The sequence below is a fragment of the Balaenoptera ricei genome, chromosome 8 (genome assembly GCF_028023285.1).
Source record: "Balaenoptera ricei isolate mBalRic1 chromosome 8, mBalRic1.hap2, whole genome shotgun sequence".
In the NCBI taxonomy this organism is placed as follows: Eukaryota; Metazoa; Chordata; class Mammalia; order Artiodactyla; family Balaenopteridae; genus Balaenoptera; species Balaenoptera ricei.
Window position 1 is genome coordinate 43,527,858 of NC_082646.1, and position 13,763 is coordinate 43,541,620.

The 13,763-nt window shown below is 46.8% G+C and overlaps 1 protein-coding gene across 1 annotated transcript; it reads right to left on the reverse strand.

Moving 5' to 3' along the window:
* Window positions 1–201: 201 nt before the first annotated feature.
* MTNR1B (melatonin receptor 1B) lies at window positions 202–13,404 on the reverse strand. The gene is given in 4 exon segments (XM_059929407.1): window positions 202–263; window positions 266–697; window positions 700–1,098; window positions 13,182–13,404. Coding segments are annotated over 4 exon segments (1,116 nt in total).
* Window positions 13,405–13,763: the final 359 nt, after the last annotated feature.

Sequence of the window (13,763 nt, forward strand, 5' to 3'; positions counted from 1 at the left end):
AGCGGGTCTGCCAGGTCCATGGCTGTGCTTGCTGGGACGGGGCCCCCAGTACCTGCAGGTGTCTCTGACCAACCTGAACCAAGGGTGTTGACGGGCTCCTCGTCCACAGGATGAAGTTCCGCAAGCCGTGTGCTGTCCCGTGAATGGCTGGCATGGTCCAGGAGGCCGCCTGATCTCACCCTTGGAGCAGATTCACTCCCATCATTTCAGGAGTTTGTCGCCCGGCCGGGGATCACGCAAGAGAGCATCTGCCTGGACGGGGGCTGGATGTTAACCACTGGGGGAGCTTGGCTTTCTGGCCCCTCCACCCGGCTGCCCTTGGAAGAGTCCTGCAGGTAGTGCCATGGGTTCCAGAGGGCAGAGGCGATCTTCTTGTATCCCCTGCAGAAGTTCTGGTTCAGGATCCCATAGACGATGGCATTAAGGCAGCTGTTGAAATAAGCCAGGAAGTAGCTAGTGACAAAGAGGCCCTCTGGGACCTCGGGAGCCACTTCTGAGTCGATGGCCACAGCAAGGCCGATGCAGTTCAGTGGTGCCCAGCAGATGGCGAAGATCACAAACACCACGAACGTGGTCAGAAAGCTCCGGATGTTACTGGACCACAGGCATGGATTGTCCTCCGCCTTGATCTTCCTGCAGGCCCGGAGCACCAGCACCCAGATGCGCAGGTAACAGAAGCACACAACAGCCATGGGGGGAGGAAGTGGACAACCGCCACTGCCACCGTGTACCGGGACCTGGCCGTCTGGATGAAGGTGCAGGAGTAGATGCGTGGGCCATACTCCAGGAACCCCACGAAGAAGCTGGGCACCAGGGCCAGCAAGGTGAGGAGCCAGACAAGGCAGATGTAGAGGGGGGTGTGCCAGTGGCAGTAGATGCGGTGGTAGGTCACGCCGTGGCAGACGTAGCAGTAGCGGTTAATGGTGATGGCGGTGATGTCGAAGACGGAGCCGATGACGCTCAGGCCCATCACAAAGGCACTGGCCTTGCAGCGTGCCTCCCCCAGGGCCCAGCCATCGTGGAAGATGGCCAAGAGGATTAGCGGGTAGGGGTACAAGGCCAGGTCAGCCAATGCCAGACTCACCAAGAACAAATTACCTGGAGCAGGAAACAGGAAGCAAGAGTCAGGACGAAACCCCACGATCTCTATTCTGTAGAATATTCTAGCCTTTGTCCCTCACAGGAAGGACTCTCCCAGGACATGGATGGGCCACCGCCACCATATGTCTGTGGGTAGTCTGCGGAGGCTGCTGTGACCACCTCAGGGGTCCAAAGCATCAGGCAGAGGGAAAGGATCCAGAAGGCGCAGCAACCAGAAAAGTCAGGCTGTGGTCTGGCTTCAAGGGGGTTTGGAAAAAGGGAGCTTCAGAGCCACTCAGCGGGGAGTTCCCCTGAGTCAGACCCTCAGGTGAAGCAGACTCTGTACTTGCAGCTACACGCAAACCCACAAGGTAGAGAAAGGGCGTTCCCAGTCCTCTCTGTCCTGACACACAGTCTCAACCCATCTCAGGGAAGACTCCATAGGACGTGCCCCCGGGAAGCTGGAAGACCCACAAGCAGCCTTCCTGAAGTGCCCATTTTGGCCTCAGATGCTTGGAGTAACTCCACTTAGAACTGACCGAAAAGATATCTGTTAGCTCCCTGGGAGTTCTCAGGACCCAACTGCTCCTGAGTCCAGAGCTAGGTTAGGGCCCGAGGGAGGCAGGATGTAACTGAATAGAAAGGAGATGATTTGGATACTTAAAGTGCTTTCCAGGTAGTGAGCTTCTGTGTCTCTCAGGGTATTCAAGTACAAGTTGGATGGTAAAGGGGAAGCCTGCCTCAAATTGAACTGCGAGATTCCTTCCTATTCTACTATCTCAGGGATCTATTTACTTAATGGGAGAAAAGCCCCCTCAAATTCTGTCTGGTTGGTACCACAAGGCAAGAAACGTACATCTTAGTCCCTGCTTGGGATGTGGAGGAGTCTCCATCTTGTTCATTTAATTCTCAGCCTTGTTCTCTGTCTCCACTGGTGGATTTCAGGTTCTGACTCCACTACTGAGAACTTACTTGGTCTCAAGAGAGAGAGGGGTTTCCTCTCTCGAATTTCTTGTTTTCAGCTGAATCAGGAGCCCTTGTCTCTTCCTAGAATTTTAAGTGTTCTTTTTGGTTAATTAAAGTAGGGCTGATTTACAATATTGTATTAGTTTCAGGTGTACAACATAGTGATTCAGTATTGTTTTTTTCATTCAACAAACATTTATTGATTAACTGGGAGGAAAGTGATACCGACACAAGACATAATTCCTGCCTTCAAAAAGCTGCAGAGACAGATAAAGCAGATGAAAAATCGGATAGTATTAATGAAAGCACAGAGGTGACTCAGTATTTTTCTAGATTATACTCCATTTAAGGTTATTATAAAATATTGGCTATATTCCCTGTGCAGTACTTGTAGTTTATTTATTTTGTACATAGTGTTTTGTCTCTCTAAATCCCTTATCGCTATGTTGCCCCTCTGCCTTCCCTCTCCCCACTGATGACCACTGGTTTGTTCTCTATATCTGTGAATCTGCTACTTTTTTGTTATATTCACTAGTTTGTTGTATTTTTTAGATTTCACATATAAGTGATAACATAGAGTATTTGTCTTTCTCTGTCTGACTTATTCTACCAGGCATAATACCCTCCAGGTCCATCCATGTTGTTGCAAATGGCAAAATTTCATTCTTTGTTACGGCTGAGTAATATTCCAGTGTGTGTGTGTGTGTGTGTGTGTGTGTGTGTGTGTATACACCACATCTTTTTTATCCTTTCATCTGTTGATAGACACATAGGTTGCTTCCATACCTTGGTAACTGTAAATAATGCTGCTATGAACATTGGGGTGCATGTATCTTTTTAAATTAGTGTTTTCTTTTTGGGGGGATATATACCCAGCAGTGGAACTGCTGGATGTTATGGGCAGCCTACTGAATGGGAGAAAATTATTTGCAAATGATATGTCCGATAAGGGGTTAATAGCCAAAATATAAATAGCTCATGCAACTCAATATCAAAAAAACAAACAACCTGATCAAAAAATGGGCAGAAGACCTGAATAGACATTTCTCCAAAGAAGATATACAGATTGCCAACAAACACAGGGAAGGATGCTCAACATCACTAATCATCAGGGAAATGCAAATCAAAACCACAATGAGATATCACCTGACACTTGTCAGAATGGCTATGATTAAAAAGAACACAAATAACAAATGCTGGCGAGCGTGTGGAGAAAAGGGAACCCTCGTACACTGTTGGTGGGAATGTAAACTGATGCAGCCATTGTGGAAAACGGTATGGAGACTTCTCAAAAAAAAAAAAAAAATTAAATGTTGTTTTGACATTGGGAAGTGGCGCTGGAAGTTGGAGTGATCTGGGGTAATCTCAGTCCTGCCACTTTGAACTTGACCTAGTCACTGAACTTCTTTTCTCTGTGACTATTGTTTCATCCGTTCCCTCCTTTCCTTTTGGAGCCCTCCTTCCCCCTCATCACACACACTCCACATGATTATTTCTGTGAAGAAAATCCCTTCTTTCCCACGTGGGAATACTGGTCTCTGCAGCGCCCACTGGCTTCTTGGCTGAGCGGCAAAGAAGCGTTTGGCCCTTGCAAGCACATGTGGAGAAAGTCAAGAGTGGCTGGGAGCGGGTGCCAGCTGAGCCAGCTGTTCCCGGGAAAGCAAGTCAAGCTCTGCCGTGTTAATGGGGCTCATCCCCTAATAATGCCCCAGAAGCTGGCAAACAGCTTGTAAATAGTGGGAAGAACACATTCAGCTCCACGTGGAAAGTGTTTCAATTACTCTCCCCCATTACTCCTGGGGTTCCTATAAGGCTGAAATCAACCAGTTTCTGCTGTAGATCCATCTGCCCTCAGACGTCATACCGTCTCCCGACTTTCTTGACACAATTCCAAGTTAGACGAATAAAATTCTTGCCTTTGGGGGCTTCCCTGGTGGCGCAGTGGTTGAGAATCTGCCTGCCAATGCAGGGGACACGGGTTCGTGCCCTGGTCTGGGAAGATCCCACATGCCACGGAGCGGCTGGGCCCGTGAGCCACAACTACTGAGCCTGCGCGTCTGGAGCCTGTGCTCCGCAACAAGAGAGGCCACGACAGTGAGAGGCCCGCGCACCGCGATGAAGAGTGGCCCCCACTTGCCGCAACTAGAGAAAGCCCTCGCACAGAAACGAAGACCCAACACAGCCATAAATAAATAAATTTAAAAAAAAAAATTCTTGCTTTGTTTCCCATCTGTAGCCAGAAGCCAGACCCTGTCTAGATGACAGTCAAAGGGAGAGCGAGTTCTCTATTCATGATTTCCCCAGACAGGTGAGAAATCAACCAGGACACACAGCAGCGCTCATCATCCGGGGCACAGACTTCTAATGAATATTTATATCACGAGTCTTGGCATGACTTATTTCCATCTGCCTCTATCAGACAGGGCGTATTAGTGGAGACAGACCTCAACAACAAGGTTTTGTACTAATATGGAACTCCCTTCCCTTTGCATTCATATACAAAGCACATCCCTCTACACATAGAGCCACCACAATCCCCTCCCTGCTGGCCTACTTTCTCCTTCTTTTGGGGAAATCTAGTCCTTAATGCGAATCTGGAAATCTGAGAAAGAGCCAGCAGATGTTCAGCTATCTAGTTTTCATCAGATAGGAGAATTCTGGAAGATAAAGCTACCTTTATCTTGCTCTTCCCTGTACCCAGGAATTTCTCGGTTTTAAATTGTCTCTGGTCATTGAGCTAAAATTGGCAATGTAGAAATAGATAGTCATTGAGTCATTTGCTCAACAAATATTGCTGAGTATTTACTAGGTATTGGCTCTGGCCTATGCTGGGGCATGGTGAGCAAGAGAGACACATCCCCTCCTCTTACAAAGCTCGTGGTCTCATAGAAGAGACAATTCAATAAAATCAAGGCGTGATGCGGGTTAGGATAGGTAAGTAAACAGATGATCTATCATTTCTAACAGGGTTAAACTTTCCATGCCTTGAGGTCTTCTTCCATCCTCCACTTGCTCAAACGTGTAATATAGTTATTGAGCACCTATCACACTTGGGTAGGGCGCAGTGATGGGTGAAAGACACGCCCCTGCCATTGGGGAAAGAGACACAGAAACAGTGGCTCTTCAGTGTGGTGAGAGCTGGGTTGGAGGCTAGCACGAGGTGGTGGGAACAGTGGGGAAGAACTAAGTCATCCTGGGGCTGAGGGCAGTACTGGAGGATGGGGCTGGTCAAGCAGGACAATTCAGCAAGGGGCCGGACAAAACCACAAAGGCCCTTGTCACAGGCCTGCCTCCCATCCCAGGATGGCTGTTCACCTCAAATAGGATCCTGCATGGGAAAAAATTTAAGACATAATAACAGTCTCCAAACGAATGTGAGATATTCTTGTTAGTTATATTCTGAGATAAGGCATTTGAAATAACTGAACAGATAATTTATTAAAAATGTGAGTTCCTCACAAATACTAAAATAGTGCACTTTTATATTAACATAAGCTCCTAATTAGATTCCCAAATTCTTTGAGGGTGGAGATTGTTTTCTTCCCAAATCACATTGTTTGTGAAAACCCTGGAGTGTGTGGATGAATCATACAAGGGCTGAGTTGAAATGTAACATCACGTTAATTTAAAAAGAAAAGGATTACTAAGCAAGCTAATGGTATAAAAAAAAATATATGATGGGGGTATTTTAACCACTTAAAAGAATAAAATATATTTAAGAGCATAGGCATGCATTTAAATAATTAACTGAGATGCTTATTACAAAATCATATTCCATAACCATCAAGGCATTGCTTGGAAACTCTTACTTGATTTATTTATTTATTTATTTTTTAAGGGAACGCTATTTATTTATTATTTATGTTTGGCTGTGTTGGGTCTTCGCTTCTGTGCAAGGGATTTCTCTAGTTGTGGCAAGTGGGGGCCACTCTTCATTGCAATGCGCGGGCTTCTCACTATCATGGCCTCTCTTGTTGCAGAGCACAGGCTCCAGACGTGCAGGCTCAGTAGTTGTGGCTCACGGGCCTAGTTGCTCCGCGGCATGTGGGGTCCTCCCAGACCAGGGCTCGAACCCGTGTCCCCTGAATTGGCAGGCAGATTCTCAACCACTGCGCCACCTGGGAAGCCCCCATTTTATTACTTTAGTTACACTTAGTTATAACAAAAAAAAAACCCCACAATTGGTATAGTACCTTGACGTTTATAATGTGCATTCACGTAAACTGACTCAATTGTTTCTCACAAGAATCCTTTAAGGTTGATTGCATGATTTCCATTTTACAGATCAAGAAACCAACACTCAGAATATGTGAACAGAGAAAGAGGGAGAAAAAGCAAAAAGAGAAACAAGAGGAAACCAGGAAAAAGAAATGTCAAAGGGATTAAGGGTGTAGAGTTTTTGGTCATCCACAAGAATGAGAAAGAACAGAAAAGTGCCCATGTCACCTGCCAGTTAGGAGATCAGCAGTGATGTTAGCAAGGGCGAATTCTGTCGAGTGTTGGAGGATAAACTTTTGCACTGGAGGCTGCCCTCCCAACCAGCTTTGCCTTCAAAAGAAATGGAGAGAAATGGACCGGTACTTGGAAAGGGCTATCCTTTGATGGAGAGATTGTGTAAGACGTTTTTTTTTCTTTTCTCTTTCTCTCTCTTTTAAATGAGAGAGGCTTGTATCTGACACATAATAAGCACATAGCAATCTTTTTCTCATTGGAGTATAGTTGATTTACAATGTTGTGTTAATGTCTGCTATACAGCAGAGTGATTCAGTTATACACATATATGTCCTTTTTTTATATTCTTTTCTATTATGGTTTAATCACAGAATATTGAATATAGTTCCCTGTGCTATACAGTAGGACCTTGTTGTTGATTCATTCTATATATAATAGTTTGCATCTGCTAACCCTACACATAACAATCTTAGCTATTATTTATTATTGCAATTTTTATATTATCATCTGCATTATTATTTATATTATTATGAGTTTTTATATTATTATAATTATATACAATTATAACAGTTTTATATTATTACTACAAAGAACAAGAAAGAGGCTCATAAGGTTGGACTAAGCTCCCTGGGAGATAAGATGTGAGAAGTCCTATAGGGTGAGGATGATGAAGAAATTAGGACATTGCATCTAGAGTGTAAACACCCTCAGAACTGCAACTTTACTTCCCAACTCCCTAACTTTTCCTGTTTCAGCCGTAAGTATTTTAAACTGTTAAGACCTAACAGCAGCATCAAGATCTTCTGAGTTTTGCTGCATATCATGCTAAATACAGACTCCGACTTTGTGCGGGGGAAGAAAAAGGCAGTCTAACATGAAAGTGCTCACACGCGGGGCTGCTAAGGACTCTATGGGAGGAATTAACGAGGATTATGAGCTTTCCTGATTATTTGGCTAAAGACATAATTAAGAGATTTAAAATGCTTTCATTTTTGCCTGGTAAAGAGAAAATAAGCATTCAGAGCCAAAATGTGAAGTTGGAAAGTTCAGGTAATATCAGGGAAGGAGTCCAATGTAGCCCAGTTTGGTTTTCAGCTGATAAGAAGCCCTCCGAAGCCCGAAAGCTCAGCAGGTTAAAAGACGCCTGTCACCAAGGGGCATCTCCAGGAGTATTCAGTGGTAGCATAGAGCCTGGATGAAGTGGGCTCCACCTTACCTTGTAACACCTGAAGGGCAGGGGCTATGGGTCTAATAAATATTTCCTCCAGGCCTTTCAGGAGCTTTTGCCTAGGGCCAGCCTGCTTATTCAATCATCATTTACCTCCTCCATCAACAAGTGGGAGGAAAAGGGGCCTCATGGCGGGCTCTGCTCTAATGTAACTGGGGATGCCAATTACGTGCCAGGCTGAAAATGCCCATCAGGAAGTCTGCAATGCAGGCACCGGTTCTGGATAAGAGACGATGCAGACTCTAAGCATCGCTGGGCATCCAGAGGACAGAGTGGATTCTGGACAAGGACCTGGGTGTTCAGCAAGCAAATCCTCCATGTTTTCCTGTCAAATATTCCACATCCTTTTTCCTTACAAATCACAGGGATGTCCTAGGTATGGATATGCACCCGCTCACTAACAGCACCTCTCCGACAGCCTCTTAATCCATCTGCAGTGCAAGAAGCCATTGTCAGACCGTGGCTCCTGACCCTCACCAGGGAAATTAGGGTCCCTGTGCCGACGGGCCAAGAATCATGAATGCTGTTGTGCTTTCCCCTTGCTGATGGAGACTATCTCGATGTTACAGTAAGGACACGTTTCTCTCAGCTCTCTTCTGTGTGGCTGACAGTCAGGATGGTGCAGGTAAAGGCAGGAGACTCAATTTCACAGGCAGTGTAAAGCGGGCAGCCTCCAGCCAGACCGGCAAGAGGCATATACACACTACTATATACAAAATAGATAACTAGTAAGAACCTGCTGTACAGCACAGGGAACTCTACTCAATACTCTGTAATGACCTATATGGGGAAAAAAATCTAAAAAAAAAAAAAAAAAGAGTGGGTATATATATATATGTATAACTAATGCACTTTGCTGTATACCTGAAACTAACACAACATTGTAAATCAACTATACTGCAATAAAAATTTTTTAAAAAGACAAACTCCCTAAGGAGTCACTGGGGCACAATTTTAGGGAACCCACTGGCCACACAGGAACAGCAGGGATCAAGATACACCCTAGTGCAGGTGCCAGTCAAGTGTCTGAGGACAAGAGTGAGGTGTACTTTGGGCTTTCAGCGCTCAAAGCAATTCAGTTCCATGAGGATTGTACTGATGGCGTGATCGGTGCTGAGTAGACCTCACCTCATGAAGCAAAATTAATACCTTCTGTCTCACTGCTTTCCTGGTATCTTGTCCACTTCAGTTTGTTTCAGCAAATCTATATTCAGTTTTAGAAATGGAATAAAAGTCTCTGCTCTCAAGGATTTCACAGTCCAGTGGGGAGAGAAAAAATACTAAGAGCAATACAGTGAGGGAGGTGTTGTATGGGGAGGGCATGCGGGGAGCCTGGGCTGGGCGGGGAAGAGGGGGGCGGGGGCGGGGAAGACAGTAACCACACCTTTTATGTTATTAATGATAAAAATCAACAACCCGCAGGGGAGCTGAGGAAGGGGTTTGAAAGAGATATTCAATAGCCGAAAAGAGGCAGGGAGCTTCCCAAGATGAGGATAGAGCATCAACCTAGATGGGTGGGATGGCGGGGGGGAGGGGAGGGAGGGAGGTCCAAGAGGGAGGGGATATATGCATACATATAGCTGATTCACTTCATTGTACAGCAGAAACTGACACAATATTGTAAAACTATACCCCAATTAAAAAAAAAAAAAAGAACACAGACCGGGTGGAAGCGACAGCAGCTCGTGTCGTATTGAGTGGGAGAAGTGAGACAAGTCTGTGACATTGAGGGGGTTAGGCAGGTCCCGGAGGCTTGTTCCAGCCGTGCTCTGGAGCTGGACGCCATTCTGTAGATGGAGGGTGGTCCCTGGAGGCAGGGGTGACCCTGGCCGTGGTAACAGGGAGGGTAGAGGAGTGGGGAAAGCTGTCTGGTGACTATGGACATGGTTTGCTCAAGGGAGGATGAGGGTGTAAATTGGGGCAGTAGGAGTAGGGGGGCAGGAAAGGGGGAAATGGAGAGACGCTATGAGACAAAAATCAGGAGGGCTTGGGGAATGAAGGAACCAAAGAGGACCCCCAGGGATCAGGTGTCTGAGAGAGGAAGGAGGTCCAAAAACTAGCATCAGGTAAGCCAAGGGAATGGAAGGTCTCAAGGAGGGAGTGGCTCTCAGTGTCCCACACAGCACAGAGGGGCACTTCCCACGAGGGCAGACCCCAGGGGGCTGAGGAGGAAATGGGAAGCAATGAGGTGATTAATGGATGTAAACTGTTATATTAATACGTCTGGCTGAAAAGAGAAGGAGAAAGGTAGCCCTGAAGTTAGAAGGAGACATAAGACCAAGGAAAGATTTTTTTCTTTTAAACAAAGGAGCCCCTTTGTGTGTGTGTGTGTGTGTGTGTGTGTGTGTGTGTGTGTGTGTGTAAGCTAAAGGGAAAGAGACAGAAATTGAAAATACAGAAGAGAGAGAAGGAACTTGATGGAGGAAAGTTCTGTGAAAGCAGGAGAGGGAGAGAGAGAAAATACAGGGATGAACATTGGTGAGGTCTGGGCTGGGGATGAGTGACAGGGGCGGGCACAAGGAGAAGTCCTCAGACGCTATCAGGAGGGCCTGAAGTGTGGCAAGCTCCAGAAAGCACACACCGAGAAATATGAAATGCCACCAGTGCCACGCAATGTGTAAGGCTCTGGAAACATAGCAAAGAGTGTAACACACAGCTGGCCTTACCTTCTAAGTTGGGGCAGTGCCCTGAATCTGCCTCCCGTCTTCCCTCCATCCCTTCCTGTCTGCCTTGCTCTAGTGCCATCTCTGAAAAAATCAACCCAAAGCACGAGCAACGGAACCTGAAGACAGGGAAGTCCCTCCCTTAAAAAGGACAGTTAATCTAACCACCTACCCCGCTATCAGGAACATCCCTGTTATGAATGATGAGAGTCTGCTGCACAGAGAAACTGGGTTTGTAATAGTCAAGTAGAGGATACTGACACCTGCTAAGAACGCTGCTGCGACCTCAATATGGGCTGTGTGCCTTAGTCATTGGAAATACACATGTTCTCATTGTCACAGCCCTATTTTCTTAATAACAATGAATTAAGGAACCAGACTCAATTACAGAAAGCTCTAAGATAAATGTTTCTTAAAGTAAGTCCATACTCTTCAGTAAGAGAAGAGCTGATTAATAGTGGAATGGGTGCTAGCTCTTCAAACTGCTGTAGGTTTTCAGGCATCTTTTGAAATCTCAATCTGCCAAAGTTATTTAGTTTACATTAATACTATGATTTTTCATAGTATGTATGACTATCATCAATAAAGCCATGGGTCAAATAAAAATTGGTTGTGTGACCGGAGCAGCCTTTAATGTGCCAGGAATTAATATCATTTAGATAAAGTGTTAAAATTTTTTCTGGTGATGGGCTGTAGCAGACTCAGAGGGAGTCAGGAAGGATAGGACATACGGTGTGCCAGCAATTTAACATGCTCATTACCCAGCCAGGCCAAATCAATAAGGTTTCCATGAACTTCGCTAGGAGAGCAGAAGAGGCCAGCCCTCCTCGGGACGGAGGAGGGGAGAATAAGCTTGTCTCCTTCAGGCAAAAGGAAGAAGCACCCTCAACCTTCAGCCACCCCGCCCGTGGTAGGCAGCCCACCGGGTCTCCTCTAAACACCCTGCTAGTCAGGAAGAGAGGCCCTGCCTCCTCATTGCGTCCCTGGGCAGGAAATGAATTCTTGTGGCTGCTACGAAAGGGCAATAGGATGGAAATATTAAATACAGCTTTCTGATAGTAACCTGTTCTTTCCTAGTAGATAAGCCTCTACTCAAAGGACACAATAATATCTTGAAAAAGTTACTGCAGATAATACGAGCATCCACTACTGAAATGACTGAGTTAGAAAGCTTACTTTTTTTCTTCCAGTTTTATTGAGATATAATTGACATCCAGCACTGTATAAGCTTAAGGCGTACAGCATGATGATTTGACTTATATACACCATGATTACCACAATAAGTTTAGTGAACATCCATCATTTCATATAGATACAAAAAGAAACAGAAAAAAAGACATTTTTCCTTGTGATGAGAACTCCTAGGATCTACTCTCTTAACAACTTTCATATGTAACACACAGCAGGGTTAGTTACATGTAGCCTGTTGTACATTACATCCCTAGTACTTATTTATCTTGTAACTGGAAGTTTGCGTCTTTTGACTGCCTTCTCCCAGTTCCCTCTCCCCTCAGCCCCTGCCTCTGGTAACCACAAATCTGCCCTCTTTGTCTATGAGCTTGTTTGTTTGTTTTTGAAGTATAATTAACCTATAACAATATGTTAGTTCCTAGGGCACAATACAGGGATTCGATACGTCTTAACATTTCAAAATGATCACTAGGATAAGCCTAGCTACCATCTGTCACCATACAGTTACTTCTTAATAATATGAAGTTTCCAATATTATGCACAGAAGCTCACATTTTTATTTTTTGTTTGTTCTTTAGATAAAAATCATGGAGTCACAGGGCCACATAAAATATATATAGCAATTTGTTAAAAATAGCCTTTCTGAATGGTCAGCCTCCTTAGAAAAGCGTGTTTAAGCTATATAATTGGCTTTCTGCTATCTTTTCATTTTAATTCACTGTAATATTTGAGTTGCCCCTAAGACCCAAACTGGGAAATGACAAATTGACAAACAGGTCATTGAGCTTCTCCCCAAGCTGGAGTGGTCAGTGTGCTCCAATGACCCTCAGGGCCAGAGTTTAGAGACTCCCTCCCTCTGGTTTTGTCCCCTGGCACACCTGAGTATGGGAAAGTTGAAATGAGAGTGGATTGAAAGAGGAAAAATATTCTCAGGATTGCAACACTATTTTGCCAAATCACTATTTTAATCTTCGTGTAGTCCTACGAATTCCCGGTCTTCATTAAAGACCACGGTTATCGCAAAGCAATTTAGTTCCATCCAAGCAGAGGCTGCAGATGTCTGCTTTTGCACTCTCTTGTTTGGAACCAAGATGAGGAGATAAGTCTAGGACGAAAATTCACTGGAGCGTTTCCATTAATTCACTCATTGGCTCAGCAAATATTTCCTAAGCACCTACTGCGTGAACCACAGTGCTTGGCCGGCGAGGGAGGTGTTGAAGATGGTGAGATTTCTGTGGCCAGGGAGGGTCACCATGGGGACCCGCACACACTGGAGCGCCTTGGAGAGCTACGGCTTCCAGCGGCTTGGATTTCCACAGCGCCCGGGTCTGCCGAAAAGTGCGCAAGAAAAACTTTGCCCAATTCATGCTGGCGCTGATGCGCCAAGTGCTTCCTGGTCCATTTGCTAGAGCCGCAAGTCGGGGAAAGGCAGCAACTCACCCTAACTTTTGAGTTCAAGACCAAACTCGGGGACTGGTTAGGGAGAAGGGAACGCGGCGCGGGGGCCTGACGAGGGACAAGGCGGCGGATTGCAGGATCAGGGGCAGGGGCAAGACCAGACACCAGAGGGGGACCGACGCAGCAGCGGGCGTGGCGCTCACCTTCGTTCCGGAGCTTGCGGTTCCCGAGCACCGAGAGGATGACCAGGAGGTTGCCCACGATGGCCACCGCGGTGGTGACGATGAGCACGGCGGACAGCGCGGGCGCCACCCAGGGCGGCCGGGGGGTGCCGGAGGGCCGCGCGCCTCCTGCCCCAGTCCAGACCCGGCTCTCCGCTCGGCCGCCCGCCTCGCAGCAGTTGGCGAAGGAGGCGTTCTCGGGCATCGTGGACCCTCCCGCACCGCGCCAGCCGCCACGCACCGGGTCTCTCCGCACGCTGGGCGCGCAGTGCCGAGTCCGGCGCTCCTGCCGCCCCCTTCCCTACCCAGGTCGCGCGGGCCAGGGAGGAGGCCAGTGGGCAGGGACCTGGAAGAGATAAGCATGGGCAAGGGACGGAGAAAAAACGTAGGAAGCAGAGGAGGATTTGGGGTGCAGGCGTTGCCAAGGGAGCGCGTCCCCCCCTCGCTAGCTCAGGAGCAGCTGCGAGGGCGCCGCCAGGCGCTGCCACCCGGAGCCCAGCACGTGCCTGGCCCAGTTCGGGCCTCAGTGCCTGAGCGCACCGTCAGAGAAGCTGTGTCTAGGGA